The sequence below is a fragment of the Ceratocystis lukuohia genome (genome assembly GCF_044167205.1).
Source record: "Ceratocystis lukuohia strain C4212 chromosome Unknown Supercontig1_pilon, whole genome shotgun sequence".
Classification (NCBI taxonomy): domain Eukaryota; kingdom Fungi; phylum Ascomycota; class Sordariomycetes; order Microascales; family Ceratocystidaceae; genus Ceratocystis; species Ceratocystis lukuohia.
The window spans coordinates 3787991-3809374 of record NW_027263520.1 but is presented as its reverse complement, the minus strand read 5'-3'; the positions used below and the strand labels follow the sequence as shown (position 1 = coordinate 3809374).

The following is a 21384-nucleotide window of genomic DNA, read 5'->3' as shown; positions in this document are numbered from 1 at the left end:
CGGTAGTTCATCCGTAGTTGGCGGTTGTGGGTGTTACGCCTGCGTCTATGATACGGCAGTTGTAACCCTGCAGCTATTGATCACAGTAAACAAGCGCTATAATCACTCACGTTGATGCATATAGATACGTGAGTCTCGTATGAATAGCTATCTTAAAAATGTACGTCGATTCTTATAATTCTCAAAGCTTGATGAAGAAGGAAGCAAACTCTGTGACAGACTTCCGAAGCTGGCGCTTCGTAAGTCTATCTCAGAGCGGGGTAAGGGTCAGATTGTCATGTGACCCTGAACCCTAAAACCTACATGGTGGTTTGCAGTTTTGCATGCCTGCTTCCTCGAGAGAGGAGACCATGTCGTCATACCAAGTATGCCATGTCTCGTCTGAAGACAGTATAGATTCCGGTCCTACGGAAAAGGACCAGTCGTTCTTCTTGAGCTGGGCTACGGTCAGCTCTTTGGGGTTGTGAACCGGGTTATTTTCCGTCTCCGGTTCACTTTCGGGTTCTGCCTTCATGGCAAACTTCTGGAACATCGCCATGAAGTTCATGAAGTTTGCCATCATGGTTGTGTCTACCATGTTGTCGCCAGGTTGCGCCTGCTTAGACGCACTGGAATTCTGCTCTTGGGCAGAAGAGGGGTCTCGTGCTGGTGGCATGGTGTCTTGATCGGAATTCAGTCTCGCAGATCGGCGCATAACTAGGAGGGTTAACATGGCTGAAGGGAGCAGTTTGTCCCAGTCTGACTGAGCAAAGTTGATGGAAACCCGTAAGTAGGCCTGGATTTCCTGGTTTGCCCTCTCTGTACCCCCATTTGACTGTGGGTGGTAAGCCGTTGTCAATTTCTGTTCGACTCCTTCATCCAGCCAATGTCGTATGGTCTCAGCCAGTTCAGCGCTCCGCCGAGATGTCTAATCTTCGGGCAGTTTTCTTATATCTAGTGTCGGAAGTCTGCTTTAAAGGCTTCGTTCCTCCATCTTCTTGCTGCCGTCAGTGACATGCGCCTTTCTTTCATCTGCATCCGTTTCTGTATCATCCTGGATGAAGTTTCGCTTATGATCCGTTTTGAAGTAGACCCAACTATTTCGCATGGTCTTGGCCTTCGTTATAGCCCACTATTTTGGAGCTGAACTAGGAGGCTGTTCTACCACTCGTCCCAGTTGCTGTCATTGAGTATGATCGGCATCTTGACGCTTTTTGAGGTTGGTTCCCTGAGCTTTCAGTTCGCTGCCGGCGAGCGTCTTCTGGATCGCGCCGTCTAGCATGGTCTTCAGAGTCGAGAAGATGTTCTGGAAGACTTCATAGTCTTCCTCGTTCTTTTTTGGCGTGGCCTTTTCCTCGGCCATGTCAAAGGCTTGGGTCACGCGTCTGATGGTCATTGCCTGCTTGTCCATCTCTCGTTTCTTCCTGTTGACGGCGTCTTCCAGGGCGCGTGTGAAGTTGTCGGATTTGGCGTGTCTGCTCTCTAGGAGTCCTTTCTCCTTGTATTTGCCGTCTTCTTTATTGGTTTGGTTCTTTTCCGGTGGGTTTTCTTTCTGAGGGTTATTGGCGGTTGGGATTCCGGTAGTTAGGTTTTCGGTGTTTGGGCTTCCAGTAGGGGTGTTTTCCGCCTCTTGTAGCCGCCCCATTTAGTCAGTCATCTCTACATCCGCGATGGCAAGAGATGGTCCTAAGTATTTGCCCGTAGCCGGCCGTCTAGATATAGTAAATGTTAGTTTATCGTTGTGTGAAGGTTTCTGTGCTATGATCTCTATCCTTCTCTATCATTGTCTAGGGCAACACACCTTACTAGGGTTGTCCGAGGGAAGCCAACAGATTACATTGCAGTCTGGGAATCCCTCTCAAGCGAAGAGAAAATAAACCAACCTGTGCAAGCATCCGAGGGCTCATGGTGATGTTGCGGCGATGGGGAGTTGGCGATCGCAAAAGTTGTCGTGAAAAAGGGGAGTCGACGACGAGGCTATCCTCAAAGTTGGGTAAGTGCGGCCTCAAGGCTCCACAGCTCATAGTCAAGATACATGACACAGGGTCAAAGAAGAAGAAAAGAATGAGAAACGCTTATCAGTGTCATAGACGTCGTCCTCCAGTAGCCCGGAAGAATTTGATTTGATTTGAATTTCTTTAACGTCTACTGGAATCACTGAGATCAAACGACGCCGGATTGGTTACCGGACAGAATTAACCCTCTGCGGGGCTGACCACAGGTTTTGGGCGAGATAAGCTCATGTTGCTCCCAAGCAACCCTGTTACTCATTTTCCACCTGTAGTCGGCAGAAACAAACAAAAGCCCGGAAGAAGGGGAGGCGCCAGTCCCCCCAAGGGTTGTAAGAGGGGCAGCTGGTGAATAAGGGTTAGGGTTATAGAAAGCTATCCTTAGCCCACATTAAGAAGCGCAAATCTCGTTCAAGGCGTAATTGGTGTAGTGGTAACATTAATCGTTGCCATCATAGCAATGATTCGATTAGCCCTGGGTTCGATTCCCAGATTACGCAGCTTTCTTTTTGATCTCATGTCTCGGCATGAGATCATATTCATCATCCTTTTTTTTTGACATCAAAAAAAAAAAACATTCATCTTTTTCAAAAAAAAAACTTCCCTCCTTCAACTCCAGGACAAAAAAACTTCCCTCCTTCAACCCCAGGAAAATGAGATAACCCTAAGGAGCCCCTACTATCACGCGCCATAACAAAGAAAACAACAAAGAACAAAGAACAAAGAACAGCGACACCATGGAGTGCGTGGCTGCATCAGACAGCGCCCCCCCGACACGCCCCATAGAAGACCAGAACGAGATAGATATGGTTGACAGAGCTGAGGAGGTCATAGACCTACGGAAAACAGCACAGCGGGTGTAGAGGCGGAGGAGAAGGAGTCCAGTACGCAGGCGGAGCCAACGACAACCGTCGCGCGCGCGGAGCAGCCGAAGAAGCCGGCCACCAAGGAAAGGAAACACGGTGGACCACCCACCGAGAAAGAACGCAACCTCGAGATGGCCATGAAACACATAGCCGAGGAAAAGAAAAGGGCGGAACTGAAAGGCAACGTATACCTCTGGCTGGCGGAAAAAATCCCAGAGATTTGCAACCAGGCCATCTCAATGGCGAAAGGGGATGCCGACGTGAGGATGCTGGCGGGACACGTTTCTGCCGAATTCAGAGCAGCGTTCCAGAAGCTGCAACTCGGGGGCCGCGCCCCAAACCCCGGACAAATGGAAAAGAAAAGACAAAGCCCGGAAACCAACAAGGCCACAAAGCCCAAGGGGACGGCTGCCCAAAAGCAGGAGGCGCCCAGTGGGAAAAGGACTTACGCGACAGTCGCCAAGCAGGCCACCGGAGGGACCAAACAGCCGGTGGCCCAGAAAAAGACAACCATCAAGACTCCCGGCAAGGAGGGAGAGCAAACGGTCAGAGTCTTCATTCGGGGACCGACCGAAGGCAAAGAAGAGGCGGCTAACCGTGAGTTGGCAAAGATTTTTGGGGGGACACCTAAAGAGTTGAACGCAAAGAAGGTAAACTCTGGCTGGGCATTCCACGCCAAAAAAAGCACAGTGACGGATGCGAACATGGAACGAGCCAGGATCGCATACGGAGCGAAGGCATGCGAAGTCGATAAGAAGTGGATCCACGCACGGATCACGGGACTGGAGGACTTCTATGTGCTCGGTGAGGAGGGCCCCGTGCCCATCAGAACCGAACAATGGTTCGCCGAGCATATTGCGAAACAGACTGGAGGCCAAGTCAAGGCCATAAAATGGCAAATGGAAACGGAGAAGTACAAGGATGCCACGATCCGTTTCGCCATCGACTTGCCAGAAGGCCAGATACTCCCCACAAGCATGAAATTTGTGGGAAGTAATAACACGGCCACGGTCAAGAGGTGCAGAACCTCAGCGCTGCCCCTATGCCGCACCTGCTGGGAGGCGAAGATTTTCAAGGGCACGCCCAAAGAGTTCGAAATGAAGAAGGTAAACTCAGGTTGGGCATTCTACATTGAGAAGAGCAAGGCAACCACAATAAACCTAGAAAGGGCCAAGACAGCATGTGGCGCAAGAGCGTGTGAGTTGGACAGCAAGTGGACGCACGCACGAATCACTGGCCTGTCGGATTTTTATGTCCTCAACGAGGGGGGCCCCGTGCCCACCAAAAATGAGGAATGGTTCATCGGCCAAATTGCAACACAAACCGGCGGACAGGTCAAGGCCATAAAGTGGCAAATAGAAGCAGAGAAATACAAGGATGCCACCCTCCGCGTCGCGATAAACCTGCCGGAAGGAAAGACACTCCCCTCAAGCATGAAATTCGAGGGAAGCAACAATGAAGCCAGAGTCAAAAGGTGCAGGACCCCATCGCTGCCTTTATGCCGCAACTGCTGGGAGGCGCATCCCACCACAGGATGCAAGGCAGCACCAAGATGCAGGCTCTGCGGTAGCCAAGCTCACCTGGAAAAAGAACACTCCGGTGCACATGCGGCGTGCATTGTATGCAAAGCAGAGGGCCATGCCGCAGGAGAGCCATCTTGCAAGAGGAACGCCCGGGGTGAGAAGGCGGCACCTAAAACAGCGACCGAGTCGCAGGAAAACCATGATGTCGACAGTCAGGCCAAGAAAAAGAGAAAAAGAACGTCCATGGCTGACCCCGCATCAGACGCAGAATCAAGCCAGTCCCGACAAGACCAATGTTAGAGAACCTAACAATTTGGAGCGTCAACGCAGGAAAAAGGGGACCAAGCCACGAAGAGACACTACAGAATGCCGCCAGGCAGAGAGTAGATGTCCTACTGGTACAAGAACCCTGGATCGGACTGCGTAAGGACAGGACAAAGGACCACCCGGAATACACTTGACACAGCCCGAGAGATGGATGGGAGGTCCGCCCCAGAAGCTTTGCCTATGTTCGGAAAAACATAAAAACGATGGAGATGCACCAGGCGCACGCAGACTTGTGCCCTATCCGCCTAAAGACAACGAAAGGAACGCTTCAAATAATAGGGGCATACAGTGCACCAACAGGTAGCATAAGGCCGGGGGAGGGACTACAAGAACTCATGCGAACAGAAAAAGACAACGCATGGATTACGCTAGGGGACCTCAACGCACACCATGGAACCTGGGATGCCAACCACACGGAAAATGAAGCGGGGAAGATCCTAGAGAACTGGATGACAGAAAATGACCTCACCGTGCTCAACGACAAAAATGAACCCACGCACGAGGATGGGAGAGCCATAGACCTGGTCATCGCACCTCAAGCCACAGTGGTTAAATGGGTAACCAGTATGAACATAATACCAGGAAGCACGAGTGATCACGAGATTGTTGAAGTCAAAGTGAGAGCGAGGGCAGCCCGAAAAAGACCCGAGGCTCAATGGAGGTTAAGGAAAATGAACACCGATACCTTCGTCGCAGAATGCAAACGAGAAGCTGACCAACTGGAAAAGCTCCTGGAGAGCAGCGGTGACGAAGCAAACAAATCGGAGCTCATAGCCAAGGAACTGATGGCAGCAGTGGAAAGAGCACTTGAGGCGTCAACCCCAAAAACGCCCTCCAATATTGTGCTCAAACCATGGTGGAACGATGCATGCAAAGAACAGAATGCCCAAATGCGCAGTGCACGAACAGCCCATCGCAATCATCCTGCGGACGTTGAGAAGAGGACCGCGTACAAGAAACAAAAAAAAGCCATGAGGTCCACAAGGCTCTCCAATCTCACCTATTCTCTACATGCCTTTCATGGCTCCCATCTACAGGAGGATACCACACCTCTTGGGATATGCAGACGATGGAGCACTGGTAATTAGGGGCCAATCATTCGAGGACAACTGCCAGAAAATCTATACACTGATGGAGACAGTGACAGAGTGGACGGCATAGAACGGTTTAGACCTTGACACAGGAAAGTCGACACTCCTGCACATCAAAGGCAGGAGGAGGATCACTGAGAACCCATCTGTCACAATCGAAGGAATGGGCGAGATAAATCCCTTATAGTCAAGCTAGTGGTAGTCGAGATTCATTTCTGCATTTAATTCTGCATTTAATTATCCTACATTTAAAACACCATCCCACAAAAAAGAACAATCCAAAAACACATTAACCATCAATACCTAACAAGTTTGCCCACACTTCAGTTTACTCCCTAGCCCTAGATCTTGGTCTTGGGGTTCTGCACCAGCTCAGCTCCCGCGCCGCTAATAGCCATCTTGCCTGTTTCCTTGACTTTGGTTTGGAAGATAATCTTGTTGCCCTCTTTCCACATTTCAGTCACCAGAGTCTGGCCTGGGTTGACTGTACCCGCAAAGCGGACTTTGAAGTTCTTAAAGGCGCCATAGCGCTCATATACCGCCTTGCCAGCTATACCGAACGAGCACAAGCCGTGTAAAATAGGCGTCTTGAAGCCTCCGACCTTTGCGAAGCTTGGGTCAATGTGCAGCGGGTTGTAGTCGCCACTGAGACGGTAGATGGCAGCCTGATCCTCATTGGTCTTGCTCTCGACAACAGAATCGGGGGCACGCGCGGGTGGCTTGTTAGCAGCAGTACTGGGGCCTCGATCACTAGGCTTGCTCTGGCCACCAAAGCCACCACAGCCACGCAAGAAGACGGTTGACTCGTTGTAGAACACTTCCTCGCCGGTAGCTTTGTCAATCGTGGTTACGCCGGTCTTAACAATGGCAGCAGCGCCCTTGTCAACGACCTCCAGCAACTTGGATCTAGAAATCAGGGAGCCCGATGTAGGGATAGGGAACTTCTTGATTTCCAGATACTGCTCACCGTGAAGGAGCATCATGGGGCTGAAGTTGGGTACAATGTCATCGAAGCTCCATGGAAGCTGAGCATTGAACGGCGGGATTACACCAAAGGTGGGTAGAGCCTGAAAGTCATCGGCGCCCTCGAAAACGTACTTGAGCTGGTCTGGCTTGGCACCAATACCGATATTGTATAGCAACACGTCCCGCTCCTCAAACTTGTATTCGCTGTCAATAGAGGCACTCGTCTTAGCTTTTTCAATGGACTCCAGGTAGTTGGTCTTATCATTGGAATCGCCAGTCTCGTCCGAGCTTGACAAATTGGCAACCATCTTCTCGATCGAATCTTGTGCCTTGAAAGGATGATCAGCACGACCATCATCGAAGTTGGTAATCTTGTCCCATTGCTTCAGGATAGCCTCGGGAGTCAAAGGAGTCTTGATGGGGAACCCGTGGCCTCCTGTGCGCTGCCAGCGAGTTTGTCCACACCAACCGCTTCCAACTTCATACAAGCCACCCGTAGGGTTGGGGCACTTGTCACTGGACAGGGCAAGGACAAGCGGGGCAATGTAGTCAGGCTTGAAGGCCTGTACAAGCTCCTCTGGCAAGATGGTCTTGGTCATGGCAGTACCAGCATTGGGGGCAATTGTGTTGACGAATATGTTGTACTTGGCGCCCTCAAGCGCAAGAGCCCGTGAGAAACCCAGAATGCCGCACTTGGCAGCAGCATAGTTAGCCTGTCCGAAGTTACCGTAGATACCACTGGTGGATGTTGTGTTGACTACGCGGCCGTATTTTTGCTTGAGGAAGTACGGCCAAGCAGCTTTAGTGATCTTGTAAGTGCCACGGAGGTGCACATTCATTACAGAGTCCCACATGTTGTCGTCCATGTTGTTAAAGGCCTTATCGCGGAGGATACCAGCATTGTTAATAATAATGTCGATGCGGCCAAAGGCATCAATCGCAGCCTTGACCACGGCATCGCCATCCTCAGCCGAGGCTTTGACGCCAACGGCCTTACCGCCCATCTTTTTAATCTCTTCCACGACGGTGTCTGGATTCGCAAGATCATTTACAACCACTGAAGCTCCATGCTTGGCAAAAGCTAGGGAGTAAACGCGACCGATACCAGCACCTCCACCGGTAATCAAAGCAACCTTTCCAGAGAAGTCAAGCTTCTCAGAAGGAGGTGCTGATGTCATCTTTAATGAGTCCTCTAGTAACGTAAGGAAGTCATTGGGGCCTGTCGGATATTGGGGGCTGCTAAAGTCGGTAACCTTTTTCCAGTTTTGTAGCACTGCACCGGGGGTGTATGATTCGTCGGCCTTTAGCAGCAGACCGGACGAGCGCTCCCAACGTAGCTGAGCAACGTGACCGCCACCGACTTCAAATATGGATCCTGTCTCCTGGTTGCCTTTGTGTACAAGAACAGCAACAAGCGGGACGACCCATTCGGGGCCTAGGTTCTTCAGTAGGTCTGGAGGCATAACTGTCTCCGTCATGCGGCTGGCGGCAATGGGTGCAATAACGTTGCAGAGAATGTTGTACTTGGCGCCTTCCTTAGCCAGGGTCTCAGTAAAGCCGACCATGGCCATCTTGGCGGCAGAGTAGTTTGTCTGGCCAAAGCTGCCGAATAGGCCCGCAGCAGAAGCAGTGTTGATGACGCGACCGTACTTTTGCTTACGGAAATGGGGCCAGGCGGCGCGAGCGCATTTGAACGCGCCCTTGACGTGTACCTTCATTATAAGATCCCAATCGGCATCTTTTTGGTTTTTAAAGCTAACGTCTCGCAGAATTCCGGCATTGTTGATGAGGATATCGATCCGACCAAATGATTTTATGGCAGTGTCGATGATGCGCTCTCCATTCTCGACTGAATCGTAGTTGGCGACCGCTTTGCCACCAGCGGCCTTGATTTCGTTGACGACGACATCGGCGGCCTGCAGATTTAGAAGGTGAAGCGGTTAGCAGTTGTGTTCACATGTAAGCAGGCGACTCTAGATAGGGGATTGCGGCTTGATGTACCTTTGAAGATGTTCCCTCGCCCTTAAAGGAGACACCAAGGTCATTTACTACTACGCTGGCACCACGCGAAGCAAAAAAAGTAGCGTAAGCCTTGCCGAGACCGCCGCCAGCACCAGTAACGACAACGACCTGGCCGTCGTAGCGTAGTTCAGACATGGGGAACGGAGCTTAGAGGAAGGAATGGAAGAGAGCAGGAGGGCTTTTGGGCGATGAAAGTGAGCTGCTAGTTCGAGATTCGCAATAGGCGGTAAATAGAGAGACTGAATAAATGAAGCCGTAAATTAGCGGAATTAAATATGTGGACAAGATGATGATAGAGGAAAAGGAAAGAAAAAAAAAGATCAATCAAAAAAAGGGAAGGGAGAAAGTTGTTGAGTCAAGCCATATTATAACCAGCACAACATGCCGAGGTGCTTCAAAAACGGCAGGCACGAGCTTTGCTATTACTTCTTTTGCTAGGAGAAGCTCCTCCTTGTTCAGGCTGTTGCGCCTTCCTGTTTTCTTACGGCGCTAACTGCCACAGGTGGTAAGCTGTGGCGACTTAGGTGTGACTATGGGGAACAGTCCGCTGTAAGCACCCAGGCTTTAGGTAGCTGGGTGAGGGCTTATCCTGAGCCGAGGTTTGCAGGGGGGAGGTCAGACCGAGGAGCTACTAAAGGTACCCCGGCACATGAATTTGGTTTGAGAGCTACAGCGAATGCCGTTCTATAGGGGAGCATTGCCAGCTTTACGCCCTGATAAGTATCGGGATTCCGCCCATGAGCTAGCACATTGTTTCACTGGAGCTGCAGCCTCTTTTTTGCAGGAGAAAATGGCTAGAGCCCACATGTAGCTAAGCTATGGGCCATTCACATGCTTGTTTGACTACCCCAAATTTCTCATATCAAAATACCAAGTCCCCAATCTGGAGGCTTCCGCATTTGCAAGCAGGTAATCCTAAATACCCTAAATTCTAGGTCACAAGACCCCGTTCCTATGGCTCCGCAAGCCCAGACTGAGGCCTCGGCATCGGTATGATCCGATTTAAATGCCGAGCGCGACTGCTTCACGGACAAGCCGCCGAAGACTTCGGATTGGCCCTGTGGGAGAGTCTCAAACGTGCACTCCAATGACATCAAGTAGAAAGTATCTCTCAAATGCGGGTCATCGTGCATGGCCTATGACTAGCATTAGAATAATTGCACCTGCCTCAAAAATGCAGGGCTTCTTTCATATGCACTCCTACAACTCCAAGACGCCCAGTACTCCCCACGTACCAAATCACCATGCCCACTGACGATAAGAGCCCCATCTGCATCCCTTTTATTCTCACCCAATTATCCGAATACTGCCCTCCACCCACTCTCCCCAACTGCCCTCTCTTCATCGGCCTCAACGGGCCTCAGGGCATTGGCAAAACTACTCTCGTCACTGCCCTTTCGCGCTCCCTGACTGCCCACGACATTCCGCATCTCGTTTGTAGTATTGACGACTTCTACCTCACACGCAATACCCAAGCCGCGCTTGCCGTTTCCCACCCTAACAACCCGCTTCTCAGCCACCGCGGCGAGCCAGGAACGCACGATATACCGCTACTTCTCAACGTTCTTGCGGCCTTAGAGCGTGGCGAGCCCACAGACATCCCACGCTATGACAAGGCCGCATTTAGCGGGCTCGGCGATCGTGCACCCAAGGCAGAGTGGACGTCGGTGAACGCGCCGGGTGAGCGAAAGGTCCGTGTTGTTCTACTTGAGGGCTGGTGCGTTGGTTTTCGAGCGCTGCCGGACATCGACATTGTCGCTAGGCATGCAGATACAAGCACAAGAACGCTACACATGCACAGTCTAGAAACCCTACTTGAAATAAACGAGTATCTGAAAACTTACGATGCGGTCACGGAGAAATTCGGGGCGTTTATTCACATAGCAGCCTCAGACGTTATGTTCGTGTATGAATGGCGCCTACAGCAAGAAAGAGAGCTTCGCAAGGAGAGGGGGATTGGCATGACAGACGAACAGGTCGTTACTTTTGTCGATGGATATTTTCCAGCCTATGAGCTATATCTATCAAGCCTACTACGCCAATACACCCCCCAGCCCCAGAAGTCAGGAACCACGGGGCACTACCTACGAATTTTGGTTGATAGGGACAGAAGTGTTCTGGAGCACTATACAGTATAACACATGCAGGAAACCGTACAAGATAAAACATTATGAAATAATTCCGTCTACAATATCGCCTTTATCTCATATATGTAAAACACCCTAACTCCGGCTACCCAAGGCAAATTCTAAGTAGGTTGAGTAGGCCTACCAGCTGAGACAAGTAAAGCACCCTCCCTTGCACTGAACCTCAAAGCTCATCTCCAACAACTTTTAGGCCATTGTGCTTCATCTTGTTCATCTTGCGTTCAATCGAATCATGCTTTGTGCGCACTTGCTCTTCGCGGCTAGCTACCTCAGATTCAAACTGGCCGACTATCGCCCGTCTATCTTTGCGTGCCTGGATAACTTGCTGCACTAAGTCCCCAAACTGATCTAGGAACCAATCGCCCGACCGCTCCCAGTCCGTAACTGTCATGCGTGAGAAGAAATCCCTTTGATCCGCGTCGGTACGTGTTTTGTAGTGTAAAAGCTGAGCTGGCAGCGTTTCGCCATGGCCGACTGTTGTTTGGAGGGCAGGCGCGACGGCGGGATCGTAGTCAAAGGGCTGGCTCTTGAGTTCAGAATAGTCCATTTTTTGGAGGACGCTATCATCGTAATCGTAACTAGGTCGCCGGCGCTTCTGAAAGTTGCTCTCGCTTGTGGCCCGCGCCATTTTAGATAATATACTAGATAGCGGGGGCCGTGACGTCAGAGGTGCGGGGTGTACCGCCCCTTGTGCTTGTTGCTGAGGCAGATGCGACTTTGAAGCCATTTTCACGGCAGTCTTTCGTGTTGCTTTAGGTGTCAGTTGGTCAGAAGCTTCGCTCTTGCTGCCAAATACATCGTCGTCTTCCATCTCGTCTTCATCCAGTAACGAGTCTAGGTCATCATTAGCAAGATCCAAGGCTGTTTGGCGATGGGGCTGCATGGGGCGCGGTGCAACGGGATGTTGGATGGCATTTTTGCGGAAGTTTTCCGGTTCCCCTCCAGCATTCTCATCCTCATCATGGTCATCATCGCTGTCGCTGCCAAATAGATTGTTGGGATAAGCTGGCCGAGGTTTCGAGTCAGCATCACGAGCTGCAGACTGCGAGGGAGCCCGTTCTGGTGAGCCCCGATAGTCGGCTGTTGTACGCACGGGTGCCTGGATTCCTGTCACCGACACTTTGCCGTCACTGATGCTGAAAGCGGGGGGTCGTGAGTCGCGTCTTCCCCATCTACGAGAGTTGTCCATTCCAACACCGACAAATACATCCTCTCGGCCCATATCTTTACCCGTTTCTCTTTTTGTGTCTCTGGCGTCATGTTTCAGCTTAAATCCAATATGTTGATGGTGGTAACGGTTTGTATCCACCGTGCTCGGTGGATTAAAGTCTGACTCAGACAAAACTGAAGGGCTCCAAATACCAGCTGGGTGGTGATCAACGGAGCGGACGGACCGCGGCGATTCCACGCGATTTCGGCGTGGCGTAGAAGCTGGTGGGTAGCCGTTATCCATGCGCGTATTTGCAGCCAGAGGAATACGGGCCGCAGCTGCAAGAGACTGGCGCTGAGACAGCCGATTTGGAGTCTCTGACCGCCGCGGATCGGGGCTATTGCGGCCTTCATGGTTTTGCAAGCCGTTTTGCTGTGTTGATGTGCCATGATTAGTGTTGGCACTGCTATTCTTGCCATTGGTAAGAGCGTCCAAGGCTGACTCTAGCCCGCTGTTGCTACGAGCGGTGCCGGCATCACTGGGGGCCTTGGCGTAATTAAGCAAGGACTGGCCAAGGCTACTATGTTCCATCATAACAATGGCTGGTCGGATAAGCAGTGAAAAATGATGGGCAGTGTTGATCAATAGATAAAATGACGTCAACGTGCCTCTTCAAAAGCTTCGATGCCGTTGATGCCAGTGAGCAGGAGAGGAGTCCCCAGCAGAAAATAGGATCAGATGAAAAAAGAGTTAGAAAAGAACAAAGAGAACAGATTATTGAAAATTTACGCTCGGCTGATAAATTCATCAGATAGGCAACTGAACAAGGCAAGTTCTCTTGCAAAACGAGCTGTTGCCAAAGAAGGGACGGATAAACTTGTTTGCTGAAGCTTTGCGCCTTCCTTAGATAATGCCAGACGCGTTGAGCGCGTTTCTATTAAACAATAAATGATGAACCATGGATCAACAATAAAGCCAGTGGCGTGGGACAAATAGACAGGCGGGAAGCAGCTTATTTTCAAAGGCCACAATGTTTGGCCAGTGCTTTTGCTTTATTTCTCTGGGTCAAATATATTGAAGGTCTTCCATTATTGCAATGAGGAACCTAAACTGTCTTGCATTGCATTATCATTTTCACATGATGGCCATTTTGTCAGTGCCAATGTAACCCTAGATATTGAGAGCTTGTATAACGTAACCCTTGTGTGATCTATGATATCCGCGCAACAGTGCGCTTAAGGTTTTGACGTTTTTCTGCTCACCTTTCCTATCAACTCTACCTTCACATTATAGAAATGGCACATTCACGAACCATATACGTAAGGCTACCTGTTAGTTCTTTGGGATTCATACCAGCTTATTGGTTTCTATGGCACAGTAAGTGCCGCAAGTGCACGAATATCGGCCACCAGTATATCGCTAGTTTGGTGCATGCTACTAGCTTTACCGCCTGTTTCTTCTTATAATCCCTAGGCAAGTCGCTGACCTCAGTATCGCTAACGATAGGTCTCTAACTTGGCCTCGTCGAGAATTAGGCGGACTTTTGTTTTACGACTGTTGCGAGAATAGCGAGCGGGAATAAATATTAAAATATCTGGCTCTATGCTACCTATTGGCATCTAGGACCTAATCAAATGCCACATATAGCCTTCATATAAGCGAGGCTCTGAACTGCCAGCCTTCGAGATATAACTGTGAACGACGGCTCCGATCCAAATATCGGGCTACTTCTTCACCCTTTAGCCATCCATGCGCGGATAAGTGATGTTGGCTCACGAATGGATGCTACTTCGTCGCTCTTGGCCGACTACCTAAGGTCCTACTAACGAACTAACATCCAACATGTTGTATAACAGGAGAGATCGTACAGGGGATTGGCTCATCAGCTTTGAAGCGGAGAATAACCTGTATTAGCATCTGTTCTGTGCTGCAAGTTAATATGGCACGGGCTGTCTGCAGGAGGCCAGTAGAGGATAAAGAGCATTCACGACTGCGAGTGAGTAAAGTTATAGAAAACAAGTCGGAATAAATGGAATTCTGTAGATAAGTAGGGTATCATGTAAATGGGCTGTGGCTTTGACGGGTAGCTGCTTAGAGTCAGCAATAGTATTGTTTTCCTTAGTTAAAATTAACATCCTTTACATCTTAATTCAACGCTCTTCCTCCTCTACACACACTGCGCTAAGCCTGCGGTGAGCTTCTTGTCTAATGGCAGGCTATCCAATAGACATTACACTGTCGGTACGCTTTTGATACGAAATGCAAGTGTAGAAATCCAGATAGGGGGTGCAAGTGAGGTATGAGAGTGGTGGCACAGTGTCAGTCGTTGTTCCACCAATTTCCTTTGCTTTTCTCTTCTCTCTTCTCTTCTTCCCCATCCCATATTCGATACCATGATTCTGTCTCTTTCTCTCTTTCCCTACCACCCAAACTCCGGCCGTTTCCTTAACTCTAATAGACATGTAATAAATAGACCAAATACGTAAAAAATAACCCGCAAAAAAACAATTTGCCAATCCCGTCCCTCTTCCTCTGTTCTCCATTCGACATAGACTGCAATACTTCAACCAACGAATCGGAATCTAGTAGCCTCAAGCTGGCCTAGGCCATCGCGAGGCGCTACATTGCGTCTGCGATACGAGTTGGTAAAATCTTGCAGAATAGTTCTCACTTGCCTGTTGTCAGAGGGATCGGTAGACTGGAGACGCTCCTTAATCTTGGTCATCAATCTGGTAGCTTCGGCAGGCGTGACGGTACCAGCAGGGAGCAGCTGAATGGTGCTTTCCAGCCAGACAGCCGTCTCCTGAGGGAAAATGCGGAAGAGGTCAAGCAAGACCGAGCTGCCGTTGGCAAAGCAGTCGCGAGGGAAAGTAAGCATCATGCCAGCCATGACCTGCTTGACAAGCTGATTGCCGCCTGTCAGGATCAGGTCCTTAACAATGGTTTGAAGCTGGGTAGCAACCTCAGGCAAAAGACCACTGCCAGTAGCAGGGTTGTTTGAAGCATAGGAGATCAAGTCCAGCAGGAAGTGCAGAGTCGAAGACAGGGGATCGCGCTGTTCTAGAGTAAGAGCATAAATGGCGGCTTGAAAGATAGGGGTCAGGAGGTTCGAGGGAATTAGACGCTGCGGGTAGTACAGAAGGGCATCAACTAGTAGACGGAAGAAATCCTCAACCACGTCAGGAAGTTCGCGAGGCTGCAGCTCATTCATAACACGAAGGAAAGTAGTGGCCTGGGCCTCGAAGAACGCATAGATGCTGTTAGAGATTTCGGGACTGACGTGCTCGCGGTCTTCCGAGAATTCTCGCAAAATAGCGCCTGTTGCCCAAAGGAAGCAACCTTCGCGAGATGTACTAAAGGCAGACGCCAGCTCATTGGCCATGATAGGCAAGAGGGGGGTCATAGCCGTCCGGTAAGAGAGAACCATGTTACGCCAGCACTTGCAGATACGTTCGCAGATGGGCACACAGGTTACAAAGCTCTTCAGGACAGTTGAAAGCATGTGGAAGCGCTCCTGCCAGTACTTGACGGCAGGATTTTCTTGGCCATCACTAACCAGCGGCACGACAATCTGAATAAAGAACGTAATTAGATTCAGATGATCGGCCACCGCCAGCTTCCCCTCTTCAGTAGTGGCAGCAGTAGCCTTTTCGCCCAGGCGGCGGAAAAGAGGGTCGCAATAGAGCGCGAGGAGCTTTTCGATCTCAGCAACAGGCTGAGCAGCGACAACACTAGCCACACCTTCAGTAATTTCGTTTTGGCTAATTTCGGGCAATTTGTCCAGGATCTGATCGTAAAACTTCTGGAGCTGAACTACCTGACCGCTCAGGAGATCACGACAGTCAGTGCAGAAGAACTTTATGGCCATGGCAGCTGCTCGCACGACTTCCTTAGAGTCAGTTTCAAAGGACGACACAATATAGGTGAACTGAGCCTCAAGGAATTCAGGGTGAGCCGCAGTCCACTCGGTGTAACGTCCAAGAACCATAATGGTAGCAAAGCGTAGTTTTTCGTGGCTAGGGATTTGAACAAGTAGAGGAATAAGCTGAGGCAGAACGACACCTTCATCCAGATCAACCATTCTACCCATGGCACGCATGGCAAACAAAGGTGCTTCAAGTTCCTGCCAATGAGGCACCGAGTTGGCTGTAGCCTGAGAAGCATAGCTTTGCATCCAAACGTTGATAGCGTCAAGAACCTTAGTAAGACACTCGGTGACACCAAGAACTTCACAGCAGTCCTTGAGAGTATCACCCATTTGGTGGCGAAACTCTCTGAACTTCTCCTCCATCTCACGGTCACCGTCAAACAGATCTTGCTCGTTTCCAGTCTCGGGAGTAGGGTATTGTAGGTGGTGGAGAAGGATAGTAACAAGCTTTGAGTAAACCGGAGCCAGATGGAGACGTCCCTGCATGTAAATCTCCAAAACTAGGTACTGTTTGAGTTCGTACCAAAAATGGAAAGTGTGCTCAATGACGTCACGCCCTTTATCCAGAGATGCACACTCAAGGACAGCGTCCACAAGGGGCCCAAAGACTTGAGGTTCGCGTGCGATAGCGACAACCCATGCCTCAGCAGCAGTAGAGAAGACTTTGGTAATGGCCTTGTACGACTCGACATCTTCTTCCTCTACAAACTTCTTTACTAAAGGCTGGAGTTGGATCAACTGAGGGAAGAGAACTTTGATGACTTCAAGGTTGTCATCAACTTCGCAAGTTTCGCGAAGAATAGCGCAGAGACAGTCAGCAGCCTCGACAAGCGAGGTTTCTTCTTTGACTGCGGCGAAAATAAGTTCCAATAGAGGTGAGCTGGCAATGCGACTAACGGGTACTTCCTTGAGCCAAGCAGTAATGCATTCCAAGAGTTGGGGGTTCTGTGCAGCTTCGGCTATTTCAGGAGTTAGCTGAGAAGACACAAATATTTAGAGACTGGATTTTAAGAGCTTACGAGAAGATTGCGCATAGTTGGTCAAGAGCTGAACAACCTGTTCTGAGTTATCGCTAAGAAGCTCTGTGGTCCGCAGGCTCAGTTCTTCTTCCTATGTGACGTAGATTTATTAGATTTTGATCGCAGCTGGTTGATGTCGAGTTGAAAAAAACCACTGGGCCGGGTTCGACTCGACTCGACTCGATCGATTAATACGGGATAGTGGTAGGCAGAATCATGTCGCGAATAGAGCTTTCGTGGAGGGTAGGGGAGAGGATGATCGCAAAGGTAAAATTGATATGCCACAAGATCTGGTATTGATCTCTGAGCTGAATATTGTTGGGCGACTGGGATCGAGAGATTGAGGTTGGTAGTCACATACAGTAAGGGTGATTTTGCGGCCGTCCGTAACTTCTTCGGGGAGAACGCGAAGGAAATCGAGAATAGCGGCATGACTGGAGTTGAGGGCGTTGACCACAGTGGGGAGAACATCTTTCCATCCTGTCATCTGGATGGCAAGGACCGCGAGAGAAACGCAAAGTTGGACACGGATAGCCTTGGGGCCAGAAGCGAAGTGAGCGAGGAATAGTAGAAGTTGATCACGGAGACCAGCCACCTGGTCTTGGGGGATTTGGGTTGAGAGGTCGTATGTAATCTATGATAGCAGAAGTAAGAAACACGGTACGTCATTCGACTTGAGCAAGACAATCCGCAAATGCAATATACAAACCTTTCCACGAAGGGTAATGACAGCGAACAGCTTGGCTTCATCATCAGCAGAAGACTGAAGAATACTGATAATAGTGGCCCAGGAGCCGTTCTGGAGTAAGATATCATGTTAGTCAAGCGTAGGTAGGGAAGAAGAAAGGGGGAGTGAGAGGAGGCGACGGTTGTAGCGAGAATAGCGTACTGATTTCTGGAAGTTTTGCAGGAATTCTTGGGCTTTCTTTTTGGCCTCAACATCCCCGCCTCGCATTGTGACAACAGCGGCGAGGACATCTTCGGCCCGAAAGACTTCGGTAGATGGAACAGAAGCCATGGTTTCTAGATTATAAAGGGGGTGATCGTATGTGAGTACGCGTATGCGTGCCTGATGACGGCTAGCGATAATAACTTTGGGGAGAGGGTGGGGGCAAGCTCTGGGTAATTTCAAAGATAGGCCTGTGGAAAGAAGTCACCGGCTTTCGTTTGAATTCCTGTGAGAGCAGCCACTCAAGGCGTCCTTGGGGAATCTAGGGTGCTGATTGGAAGAAACGTGGAAGTTTGCGGCGCCAATGTCGGGGGTATTAAGCGTTGAAAGCCCACGAGTTAAGAAAAGCAAAACGAAGAGAAACCAGGCGAAAAAGGTTTTTGCAAAGGACGGAGCAGAAGTACGCTGAGTCAAGACAACAAAAATCAGCAGAGTAGGACAGCCAGAACAACTCTGGTTAGTGTGTTGGGCTGAGGAGGGGGGGGAAGGAGGGGAAGCGATCAATGAGCAAGTATAACCAAGCTAATTGGGACTTGAAGATATGCAAAAAAAAGGGAAGAAAGACAAAGAAGCAACAACTAAATGGGCAAAGCGCAACAAGAGGCTTGAGTTGTTCCAAAAGGTATCCAAACTAAACAAACGGGAGGTCCCAAGCGTTGGATATGAGGTGAGCAACAAAGCGCCAACCTTCCTTGATGTTCCATATACTATTGAAGAAAAAAAGCTGAAGCTAAGCTGATTCAAGCCTGGTTAGCGCCACACAAGAGCCCCTCGACGCCACGATATGCCCCGCACTGGCAGCATGGGAGCTTCTCCTGGCAAATAGAGCAAAGGTAGGATCAATAACGTACTTGTGAATGTATGGTTATATATGGCCCAGAAAAGAGGCCGAGCTGTCTGTTTACATGAGGCGCAAGGCTACTAAATTTGAACTTCAGAGGAGAAAAAAACCGCCGTGATCTTCCAGCCTTGCCTGCTCCACCGCCTTTCACCCAAAACCCAACGACGTCGATTCCTTTCAGTTTCTGTCAAACCCAACTACATAGCCCCCTTGCGACCATCCATAAGCTGAGCAGCAACCACTTGGCTATTTTACTTTTCTCTTTTTCCCTAATAATTCAAAATGACTGGTCGTGGCGGCGGCGGTGGTCGGCGGGTACTACTCCCCCCATCAACTTCATCTTCAAGTTACTGCAGTCGCACACTACGGTGCAGGTGTGGCTATATGAACAGCTTGGAATTCGCATTGAGGGCAAAATCAGAGTATGCACGACCATGAAGCTTGCGCGACAACGGTGCTCATATGAGTGGCGGCTAACAAGATCGACTTAGGGCTTTGACGAATTCATGAACCTAGTGCTAGATGACGCTGTGGAAGTCAAGATTGTTTCCAAGACCAACTCGGAGGAAACCCGGAGACCGCTAGGTATGCTGATGTTTATGAATCAATTATGGCCATTTTGGCTGCCTTGAAAATGTGCTATTGACACCCAGCTCTTTCCCACAGGTCAAATCCTCCTCAAGGGCGACAACGTCTCGCTGATACAATCGGTTTAAACTTATTACATATACCCAGACGGCCAGACAACAAATCTTCAAGAGCTTTTCTGTGACTTAATGGTTACAATCAAGCATCAAAACTGAATAGGGTTGGCAGTTAGGCAGTCACAGGAGCGAGACTAGAGAAGGCAGGAAAGGGGGCATCACTTTGTTCTCAAGGCCGCATGGATTTTCACATGCTGCTGCCACAAGAGTGCCTATCTCCCAACCTTGAGATGAGGGGGTAGATATGCCATTGCCATTCTCTCGCCTGTTGTCTGACTATTTACATGTCTTGTTTCGTTCATACCAAGTGGCAGGCAGTGGATTATGGCCTAGAGCTCACTTGTGATTTATTTTTAGGAGTTTGTGTGTTCTTTTACAGCCTCTTGTTTCCATCTTTTGTTATTTAATGTTGTTCGTTACTCTCACTGTTTCTTTTGGGCTACAAGTGTCAGAGGCGTCACATTTCATAATGCCACTGCTACCATTTGTCAAACCCAACCCCAAAAATGAATGATATTTTCTTATTGTATAATAGATCCATCCCCGAGTATCAGCATATCGAGGAGCTTGTCCTGCGGTCCTACTGGCAGTTCCGATGCTTGTAACATGTTGGGGAGGAACTGTTCCTCTAGACCTAGCCCACATAAGGTCACGGGAGTTTTAGACAGCTCCGCGGCGTAGCGCTCGAAGAAAAGATCATAGAAGCCACGGCCTTGTCCCATGCGTTTGATGCCGCCGCCAGAGTTAGTATCAAACGCTAAGCCTGGGACTAGGACCATATCGAGAGTTACTGGATTGATCTTCTCCGTTGTTTCGCCTAGTATGCGGTCGCGAGTAGCGACGGAAACAGGGTCAACACTAGGGATACCCCATTTGTCTGGTTGAAGAGATTCGTAGTCCTCAAGATCCTGGATGCGTACCATGTCCATGACACGCTTAGGAGTGCATTCTAGGTGTGGCGGCGTTTTGTGTAAATATGGGATGTACACAGCCTTTCCGCTCTGCAGAGCATGCTTGACGATTTCGCGTGTTTGGACCTCTCCGGTTGGCATTGAAAGAAATATGCTTATACTAGTCGCATTGATGTATGGCGAAAACCCGCACAAAGTCTCAAATATGGCATTGCCTATCACATGTTAGAATAGCCGAAAATATGGCACTAAGGAACAGGGAGAAACTTACTCTGGGAGATGACAGACTCATGGGGTATTTTCTGAAGAGACTCCCGTACAAGGGCACGAAGTTTTTGCTTTGCGAGAACAAGCGTAGGGGATGCCATGGTTGACTGGTGATATAGTCCTGGCCTCAATGGCGCGCTACAGTGGCCTTGTTCAGGAGACAACGATGGTATTTCAGCCCCGCTTATACTAGCAGCCAGGCAGTGCGGCTACAGTGCTACCATCACCATAGCCAAGATAACTTTCAAGTACCAAGGTACCACTGAGATACTACCATGTTAGGCTATGGATACTATATTAGTCAAGTAGCATTACGGTAACCTGGTAACTGGTGTACAACATAGAAAGAATAAAAATTCGGCTGTGCATCCCCCCGGAAATATGAGGTCATCATTATGGATAGAGGCATAATCACAAGCACGTACAACATGAATGATGCCTATTCTTACGCTCCCTTTATCACACGCCCTCCCTTGCTATGGCATGCGGCTTGTCGCAGGAGACGAAAACAGGTCACTATCACCAGCTAGCAGCAGGTTTCTATCCAAGGGCAACACGACTACCCCGCCTTTATCAGGTCTATTTGCAGAGACAAGGTCTAGAAAAGATCCTGAATAGTGATAGCAGCATTCAGTCCGACCTAATGCGCCGTTACTAGCTCTAACGCTCCCTGCACCCCGATTTC

The 21384-nt window shown here is 49.6% G+C and overlaps 8 protein-coding genes across 8 annotated transcripts; 3 read left to right on the top strand and 5 right to left on the bottom strand.

Moving 5' to 3' along the window:
• Positions 1 to 1162: 1162 nt before the first annotated feature.
• HOO65_010962 (uncharacterized protein) lies at positions 1163 to 1624 on the bottom strand (the record flags this gene model as incomplete). Its single annotated transcript, XM_070999841.1, has 1 exon — positions 1163 to 1624. One exon carries the CDS (start codon positions 1622 to 1624, stop codon positions 1163 to 1165), a length of 462 nt encoding a protein of 153 aa, XP_070862784.1.
• Positions 1625 to 2725: 1101 nt separating this feature from the next.
• Positions 2726 to 4677, top strand: HOO65_010961 (uncharacterized protein; the record flags this gene model as incomplete). The annotated part of the gene is made up of 2 exons (XM_071005600.1): positions 2726 to 2730; positions 2838 to 4677. The coding sequence occupies 2 exons, from the start codon at positions 2726 to 2728 to the stop codon at positions 4675 to 4677; spliced, it is 1845 nt and encodes a 614-aa protein (XP_070862783.1).
• A 362-nt stretch (positions 4678 to 5039) lies between these two features.
• HOO65_010960 (endonuclease reverse) lies at positions 5040 to 5792 on the top strand (the record flags this gene model as incomplete). The annotated part of the gene is made up of 1 exon (XM_070999840.1): positions 5040 to 5792. The coding sequence occupies one exon, from the start codon at positions 5040 to 5042 to the stop codon at positions 5790 to 5792; it is 753 nt and encodes a 250-aa protein (XP_070862782.1).
• A 344-nt stretch (positions 5793 to 6136) lies between these two features.
• HOO65_010959 (uncharacterized protein) lies at positions 6137 to 8918 on the bottom strand (the record flags this gene model as incomplete). The annotated part of the gene is made up of 2 exons (XM_071005422.1): positions 6137 to 8677; positions 8763 to 8918. 2 exons carry the CDS (start codon positions 8916 to 8918, stop codon positions 6137 to 6139), a joined length of 2697 nt encoding a protein of 898 aa, XP_070862781.1.
• Positions 8919 to 10027: 1109 nt separating this feature from the next.
• HOO65_010958 (putative kinase mug58) lies at positions 10028 to 10921 on the top strand (the record flags this gene model as incomplete). The annotated part of the gene is made up of 2 exons (XM_071006078.1): positions 10028 to 10500; positions 10585 to 10921. The coding sequence occupies 2 exons, from the start codon at positions 10028 to 10030 to the stop codon at positions 10919 to 10921; spliced, it is 810 nt and encodes a 269-aa protein (XP_070862780.1).
• A 172-nt stretch (positions 10922 to 11093) lies between these two features.
• HOO65_010957 (uncharacterized protein) lies at positions 11094 to 12671 on the bottom strand (the record flags this gene model as incomplete). The annotated part of the gene is made up of 1 exon (XM_070999839.1): positions 11094 to 12671. The coding sequence occupies one exon, from the start codon at positions 12669 to 12671 to the stop codon at positions 11094 to 11096; it is 1578 nt and encodes a 525-aa protein (XP_070862779.1).
• A 1972-nt stretch (positions 12672 to 14643) lies between these two features.
• HOO65_010956 (exportin 1-like protein) lies at positions 14644 to 18045 on the bottom strand (the record flags this gene model as incomplete). The annotated part of the gene is made up of 5 exons (XM_071005338.1): positions 14644 to 16967; positions 17028 to 17118; positions 17389 to 17661; positions 17737 to 17826; positions 17917 to 18045. 5 exons carry the CDS (start codon positions 18043 to 18045, stop codon positions 14644 to 14646), a joined length of 2907 nt encoding a protein of 968 aa, XP_070862778.1.
• A 1997-nt stretch (positions 18046 to 20042) lies between these two features.
• On the bottom strand, positions 20043 to 20800 carry HOO65_010955 (putative 5-formyltetrahydrofolate cyclo-ligase; the record flags this gene model as incomplete). Its single annotated transcript, XM_071006134.1, has 2 exons — positions 20043 to 20647; positions 20704 to 20800. The coding sequence occupies 2 exons, from the start codon at positions 20798 to 20800 to the stop codon at positions 20043 to 20045; spliced, it is 702 nt and encodes a 233-aa protein (XP_070862777.1).
• Between the last annotated feature and the right edge of the window lie 584 nt (positions 20801 to 21384).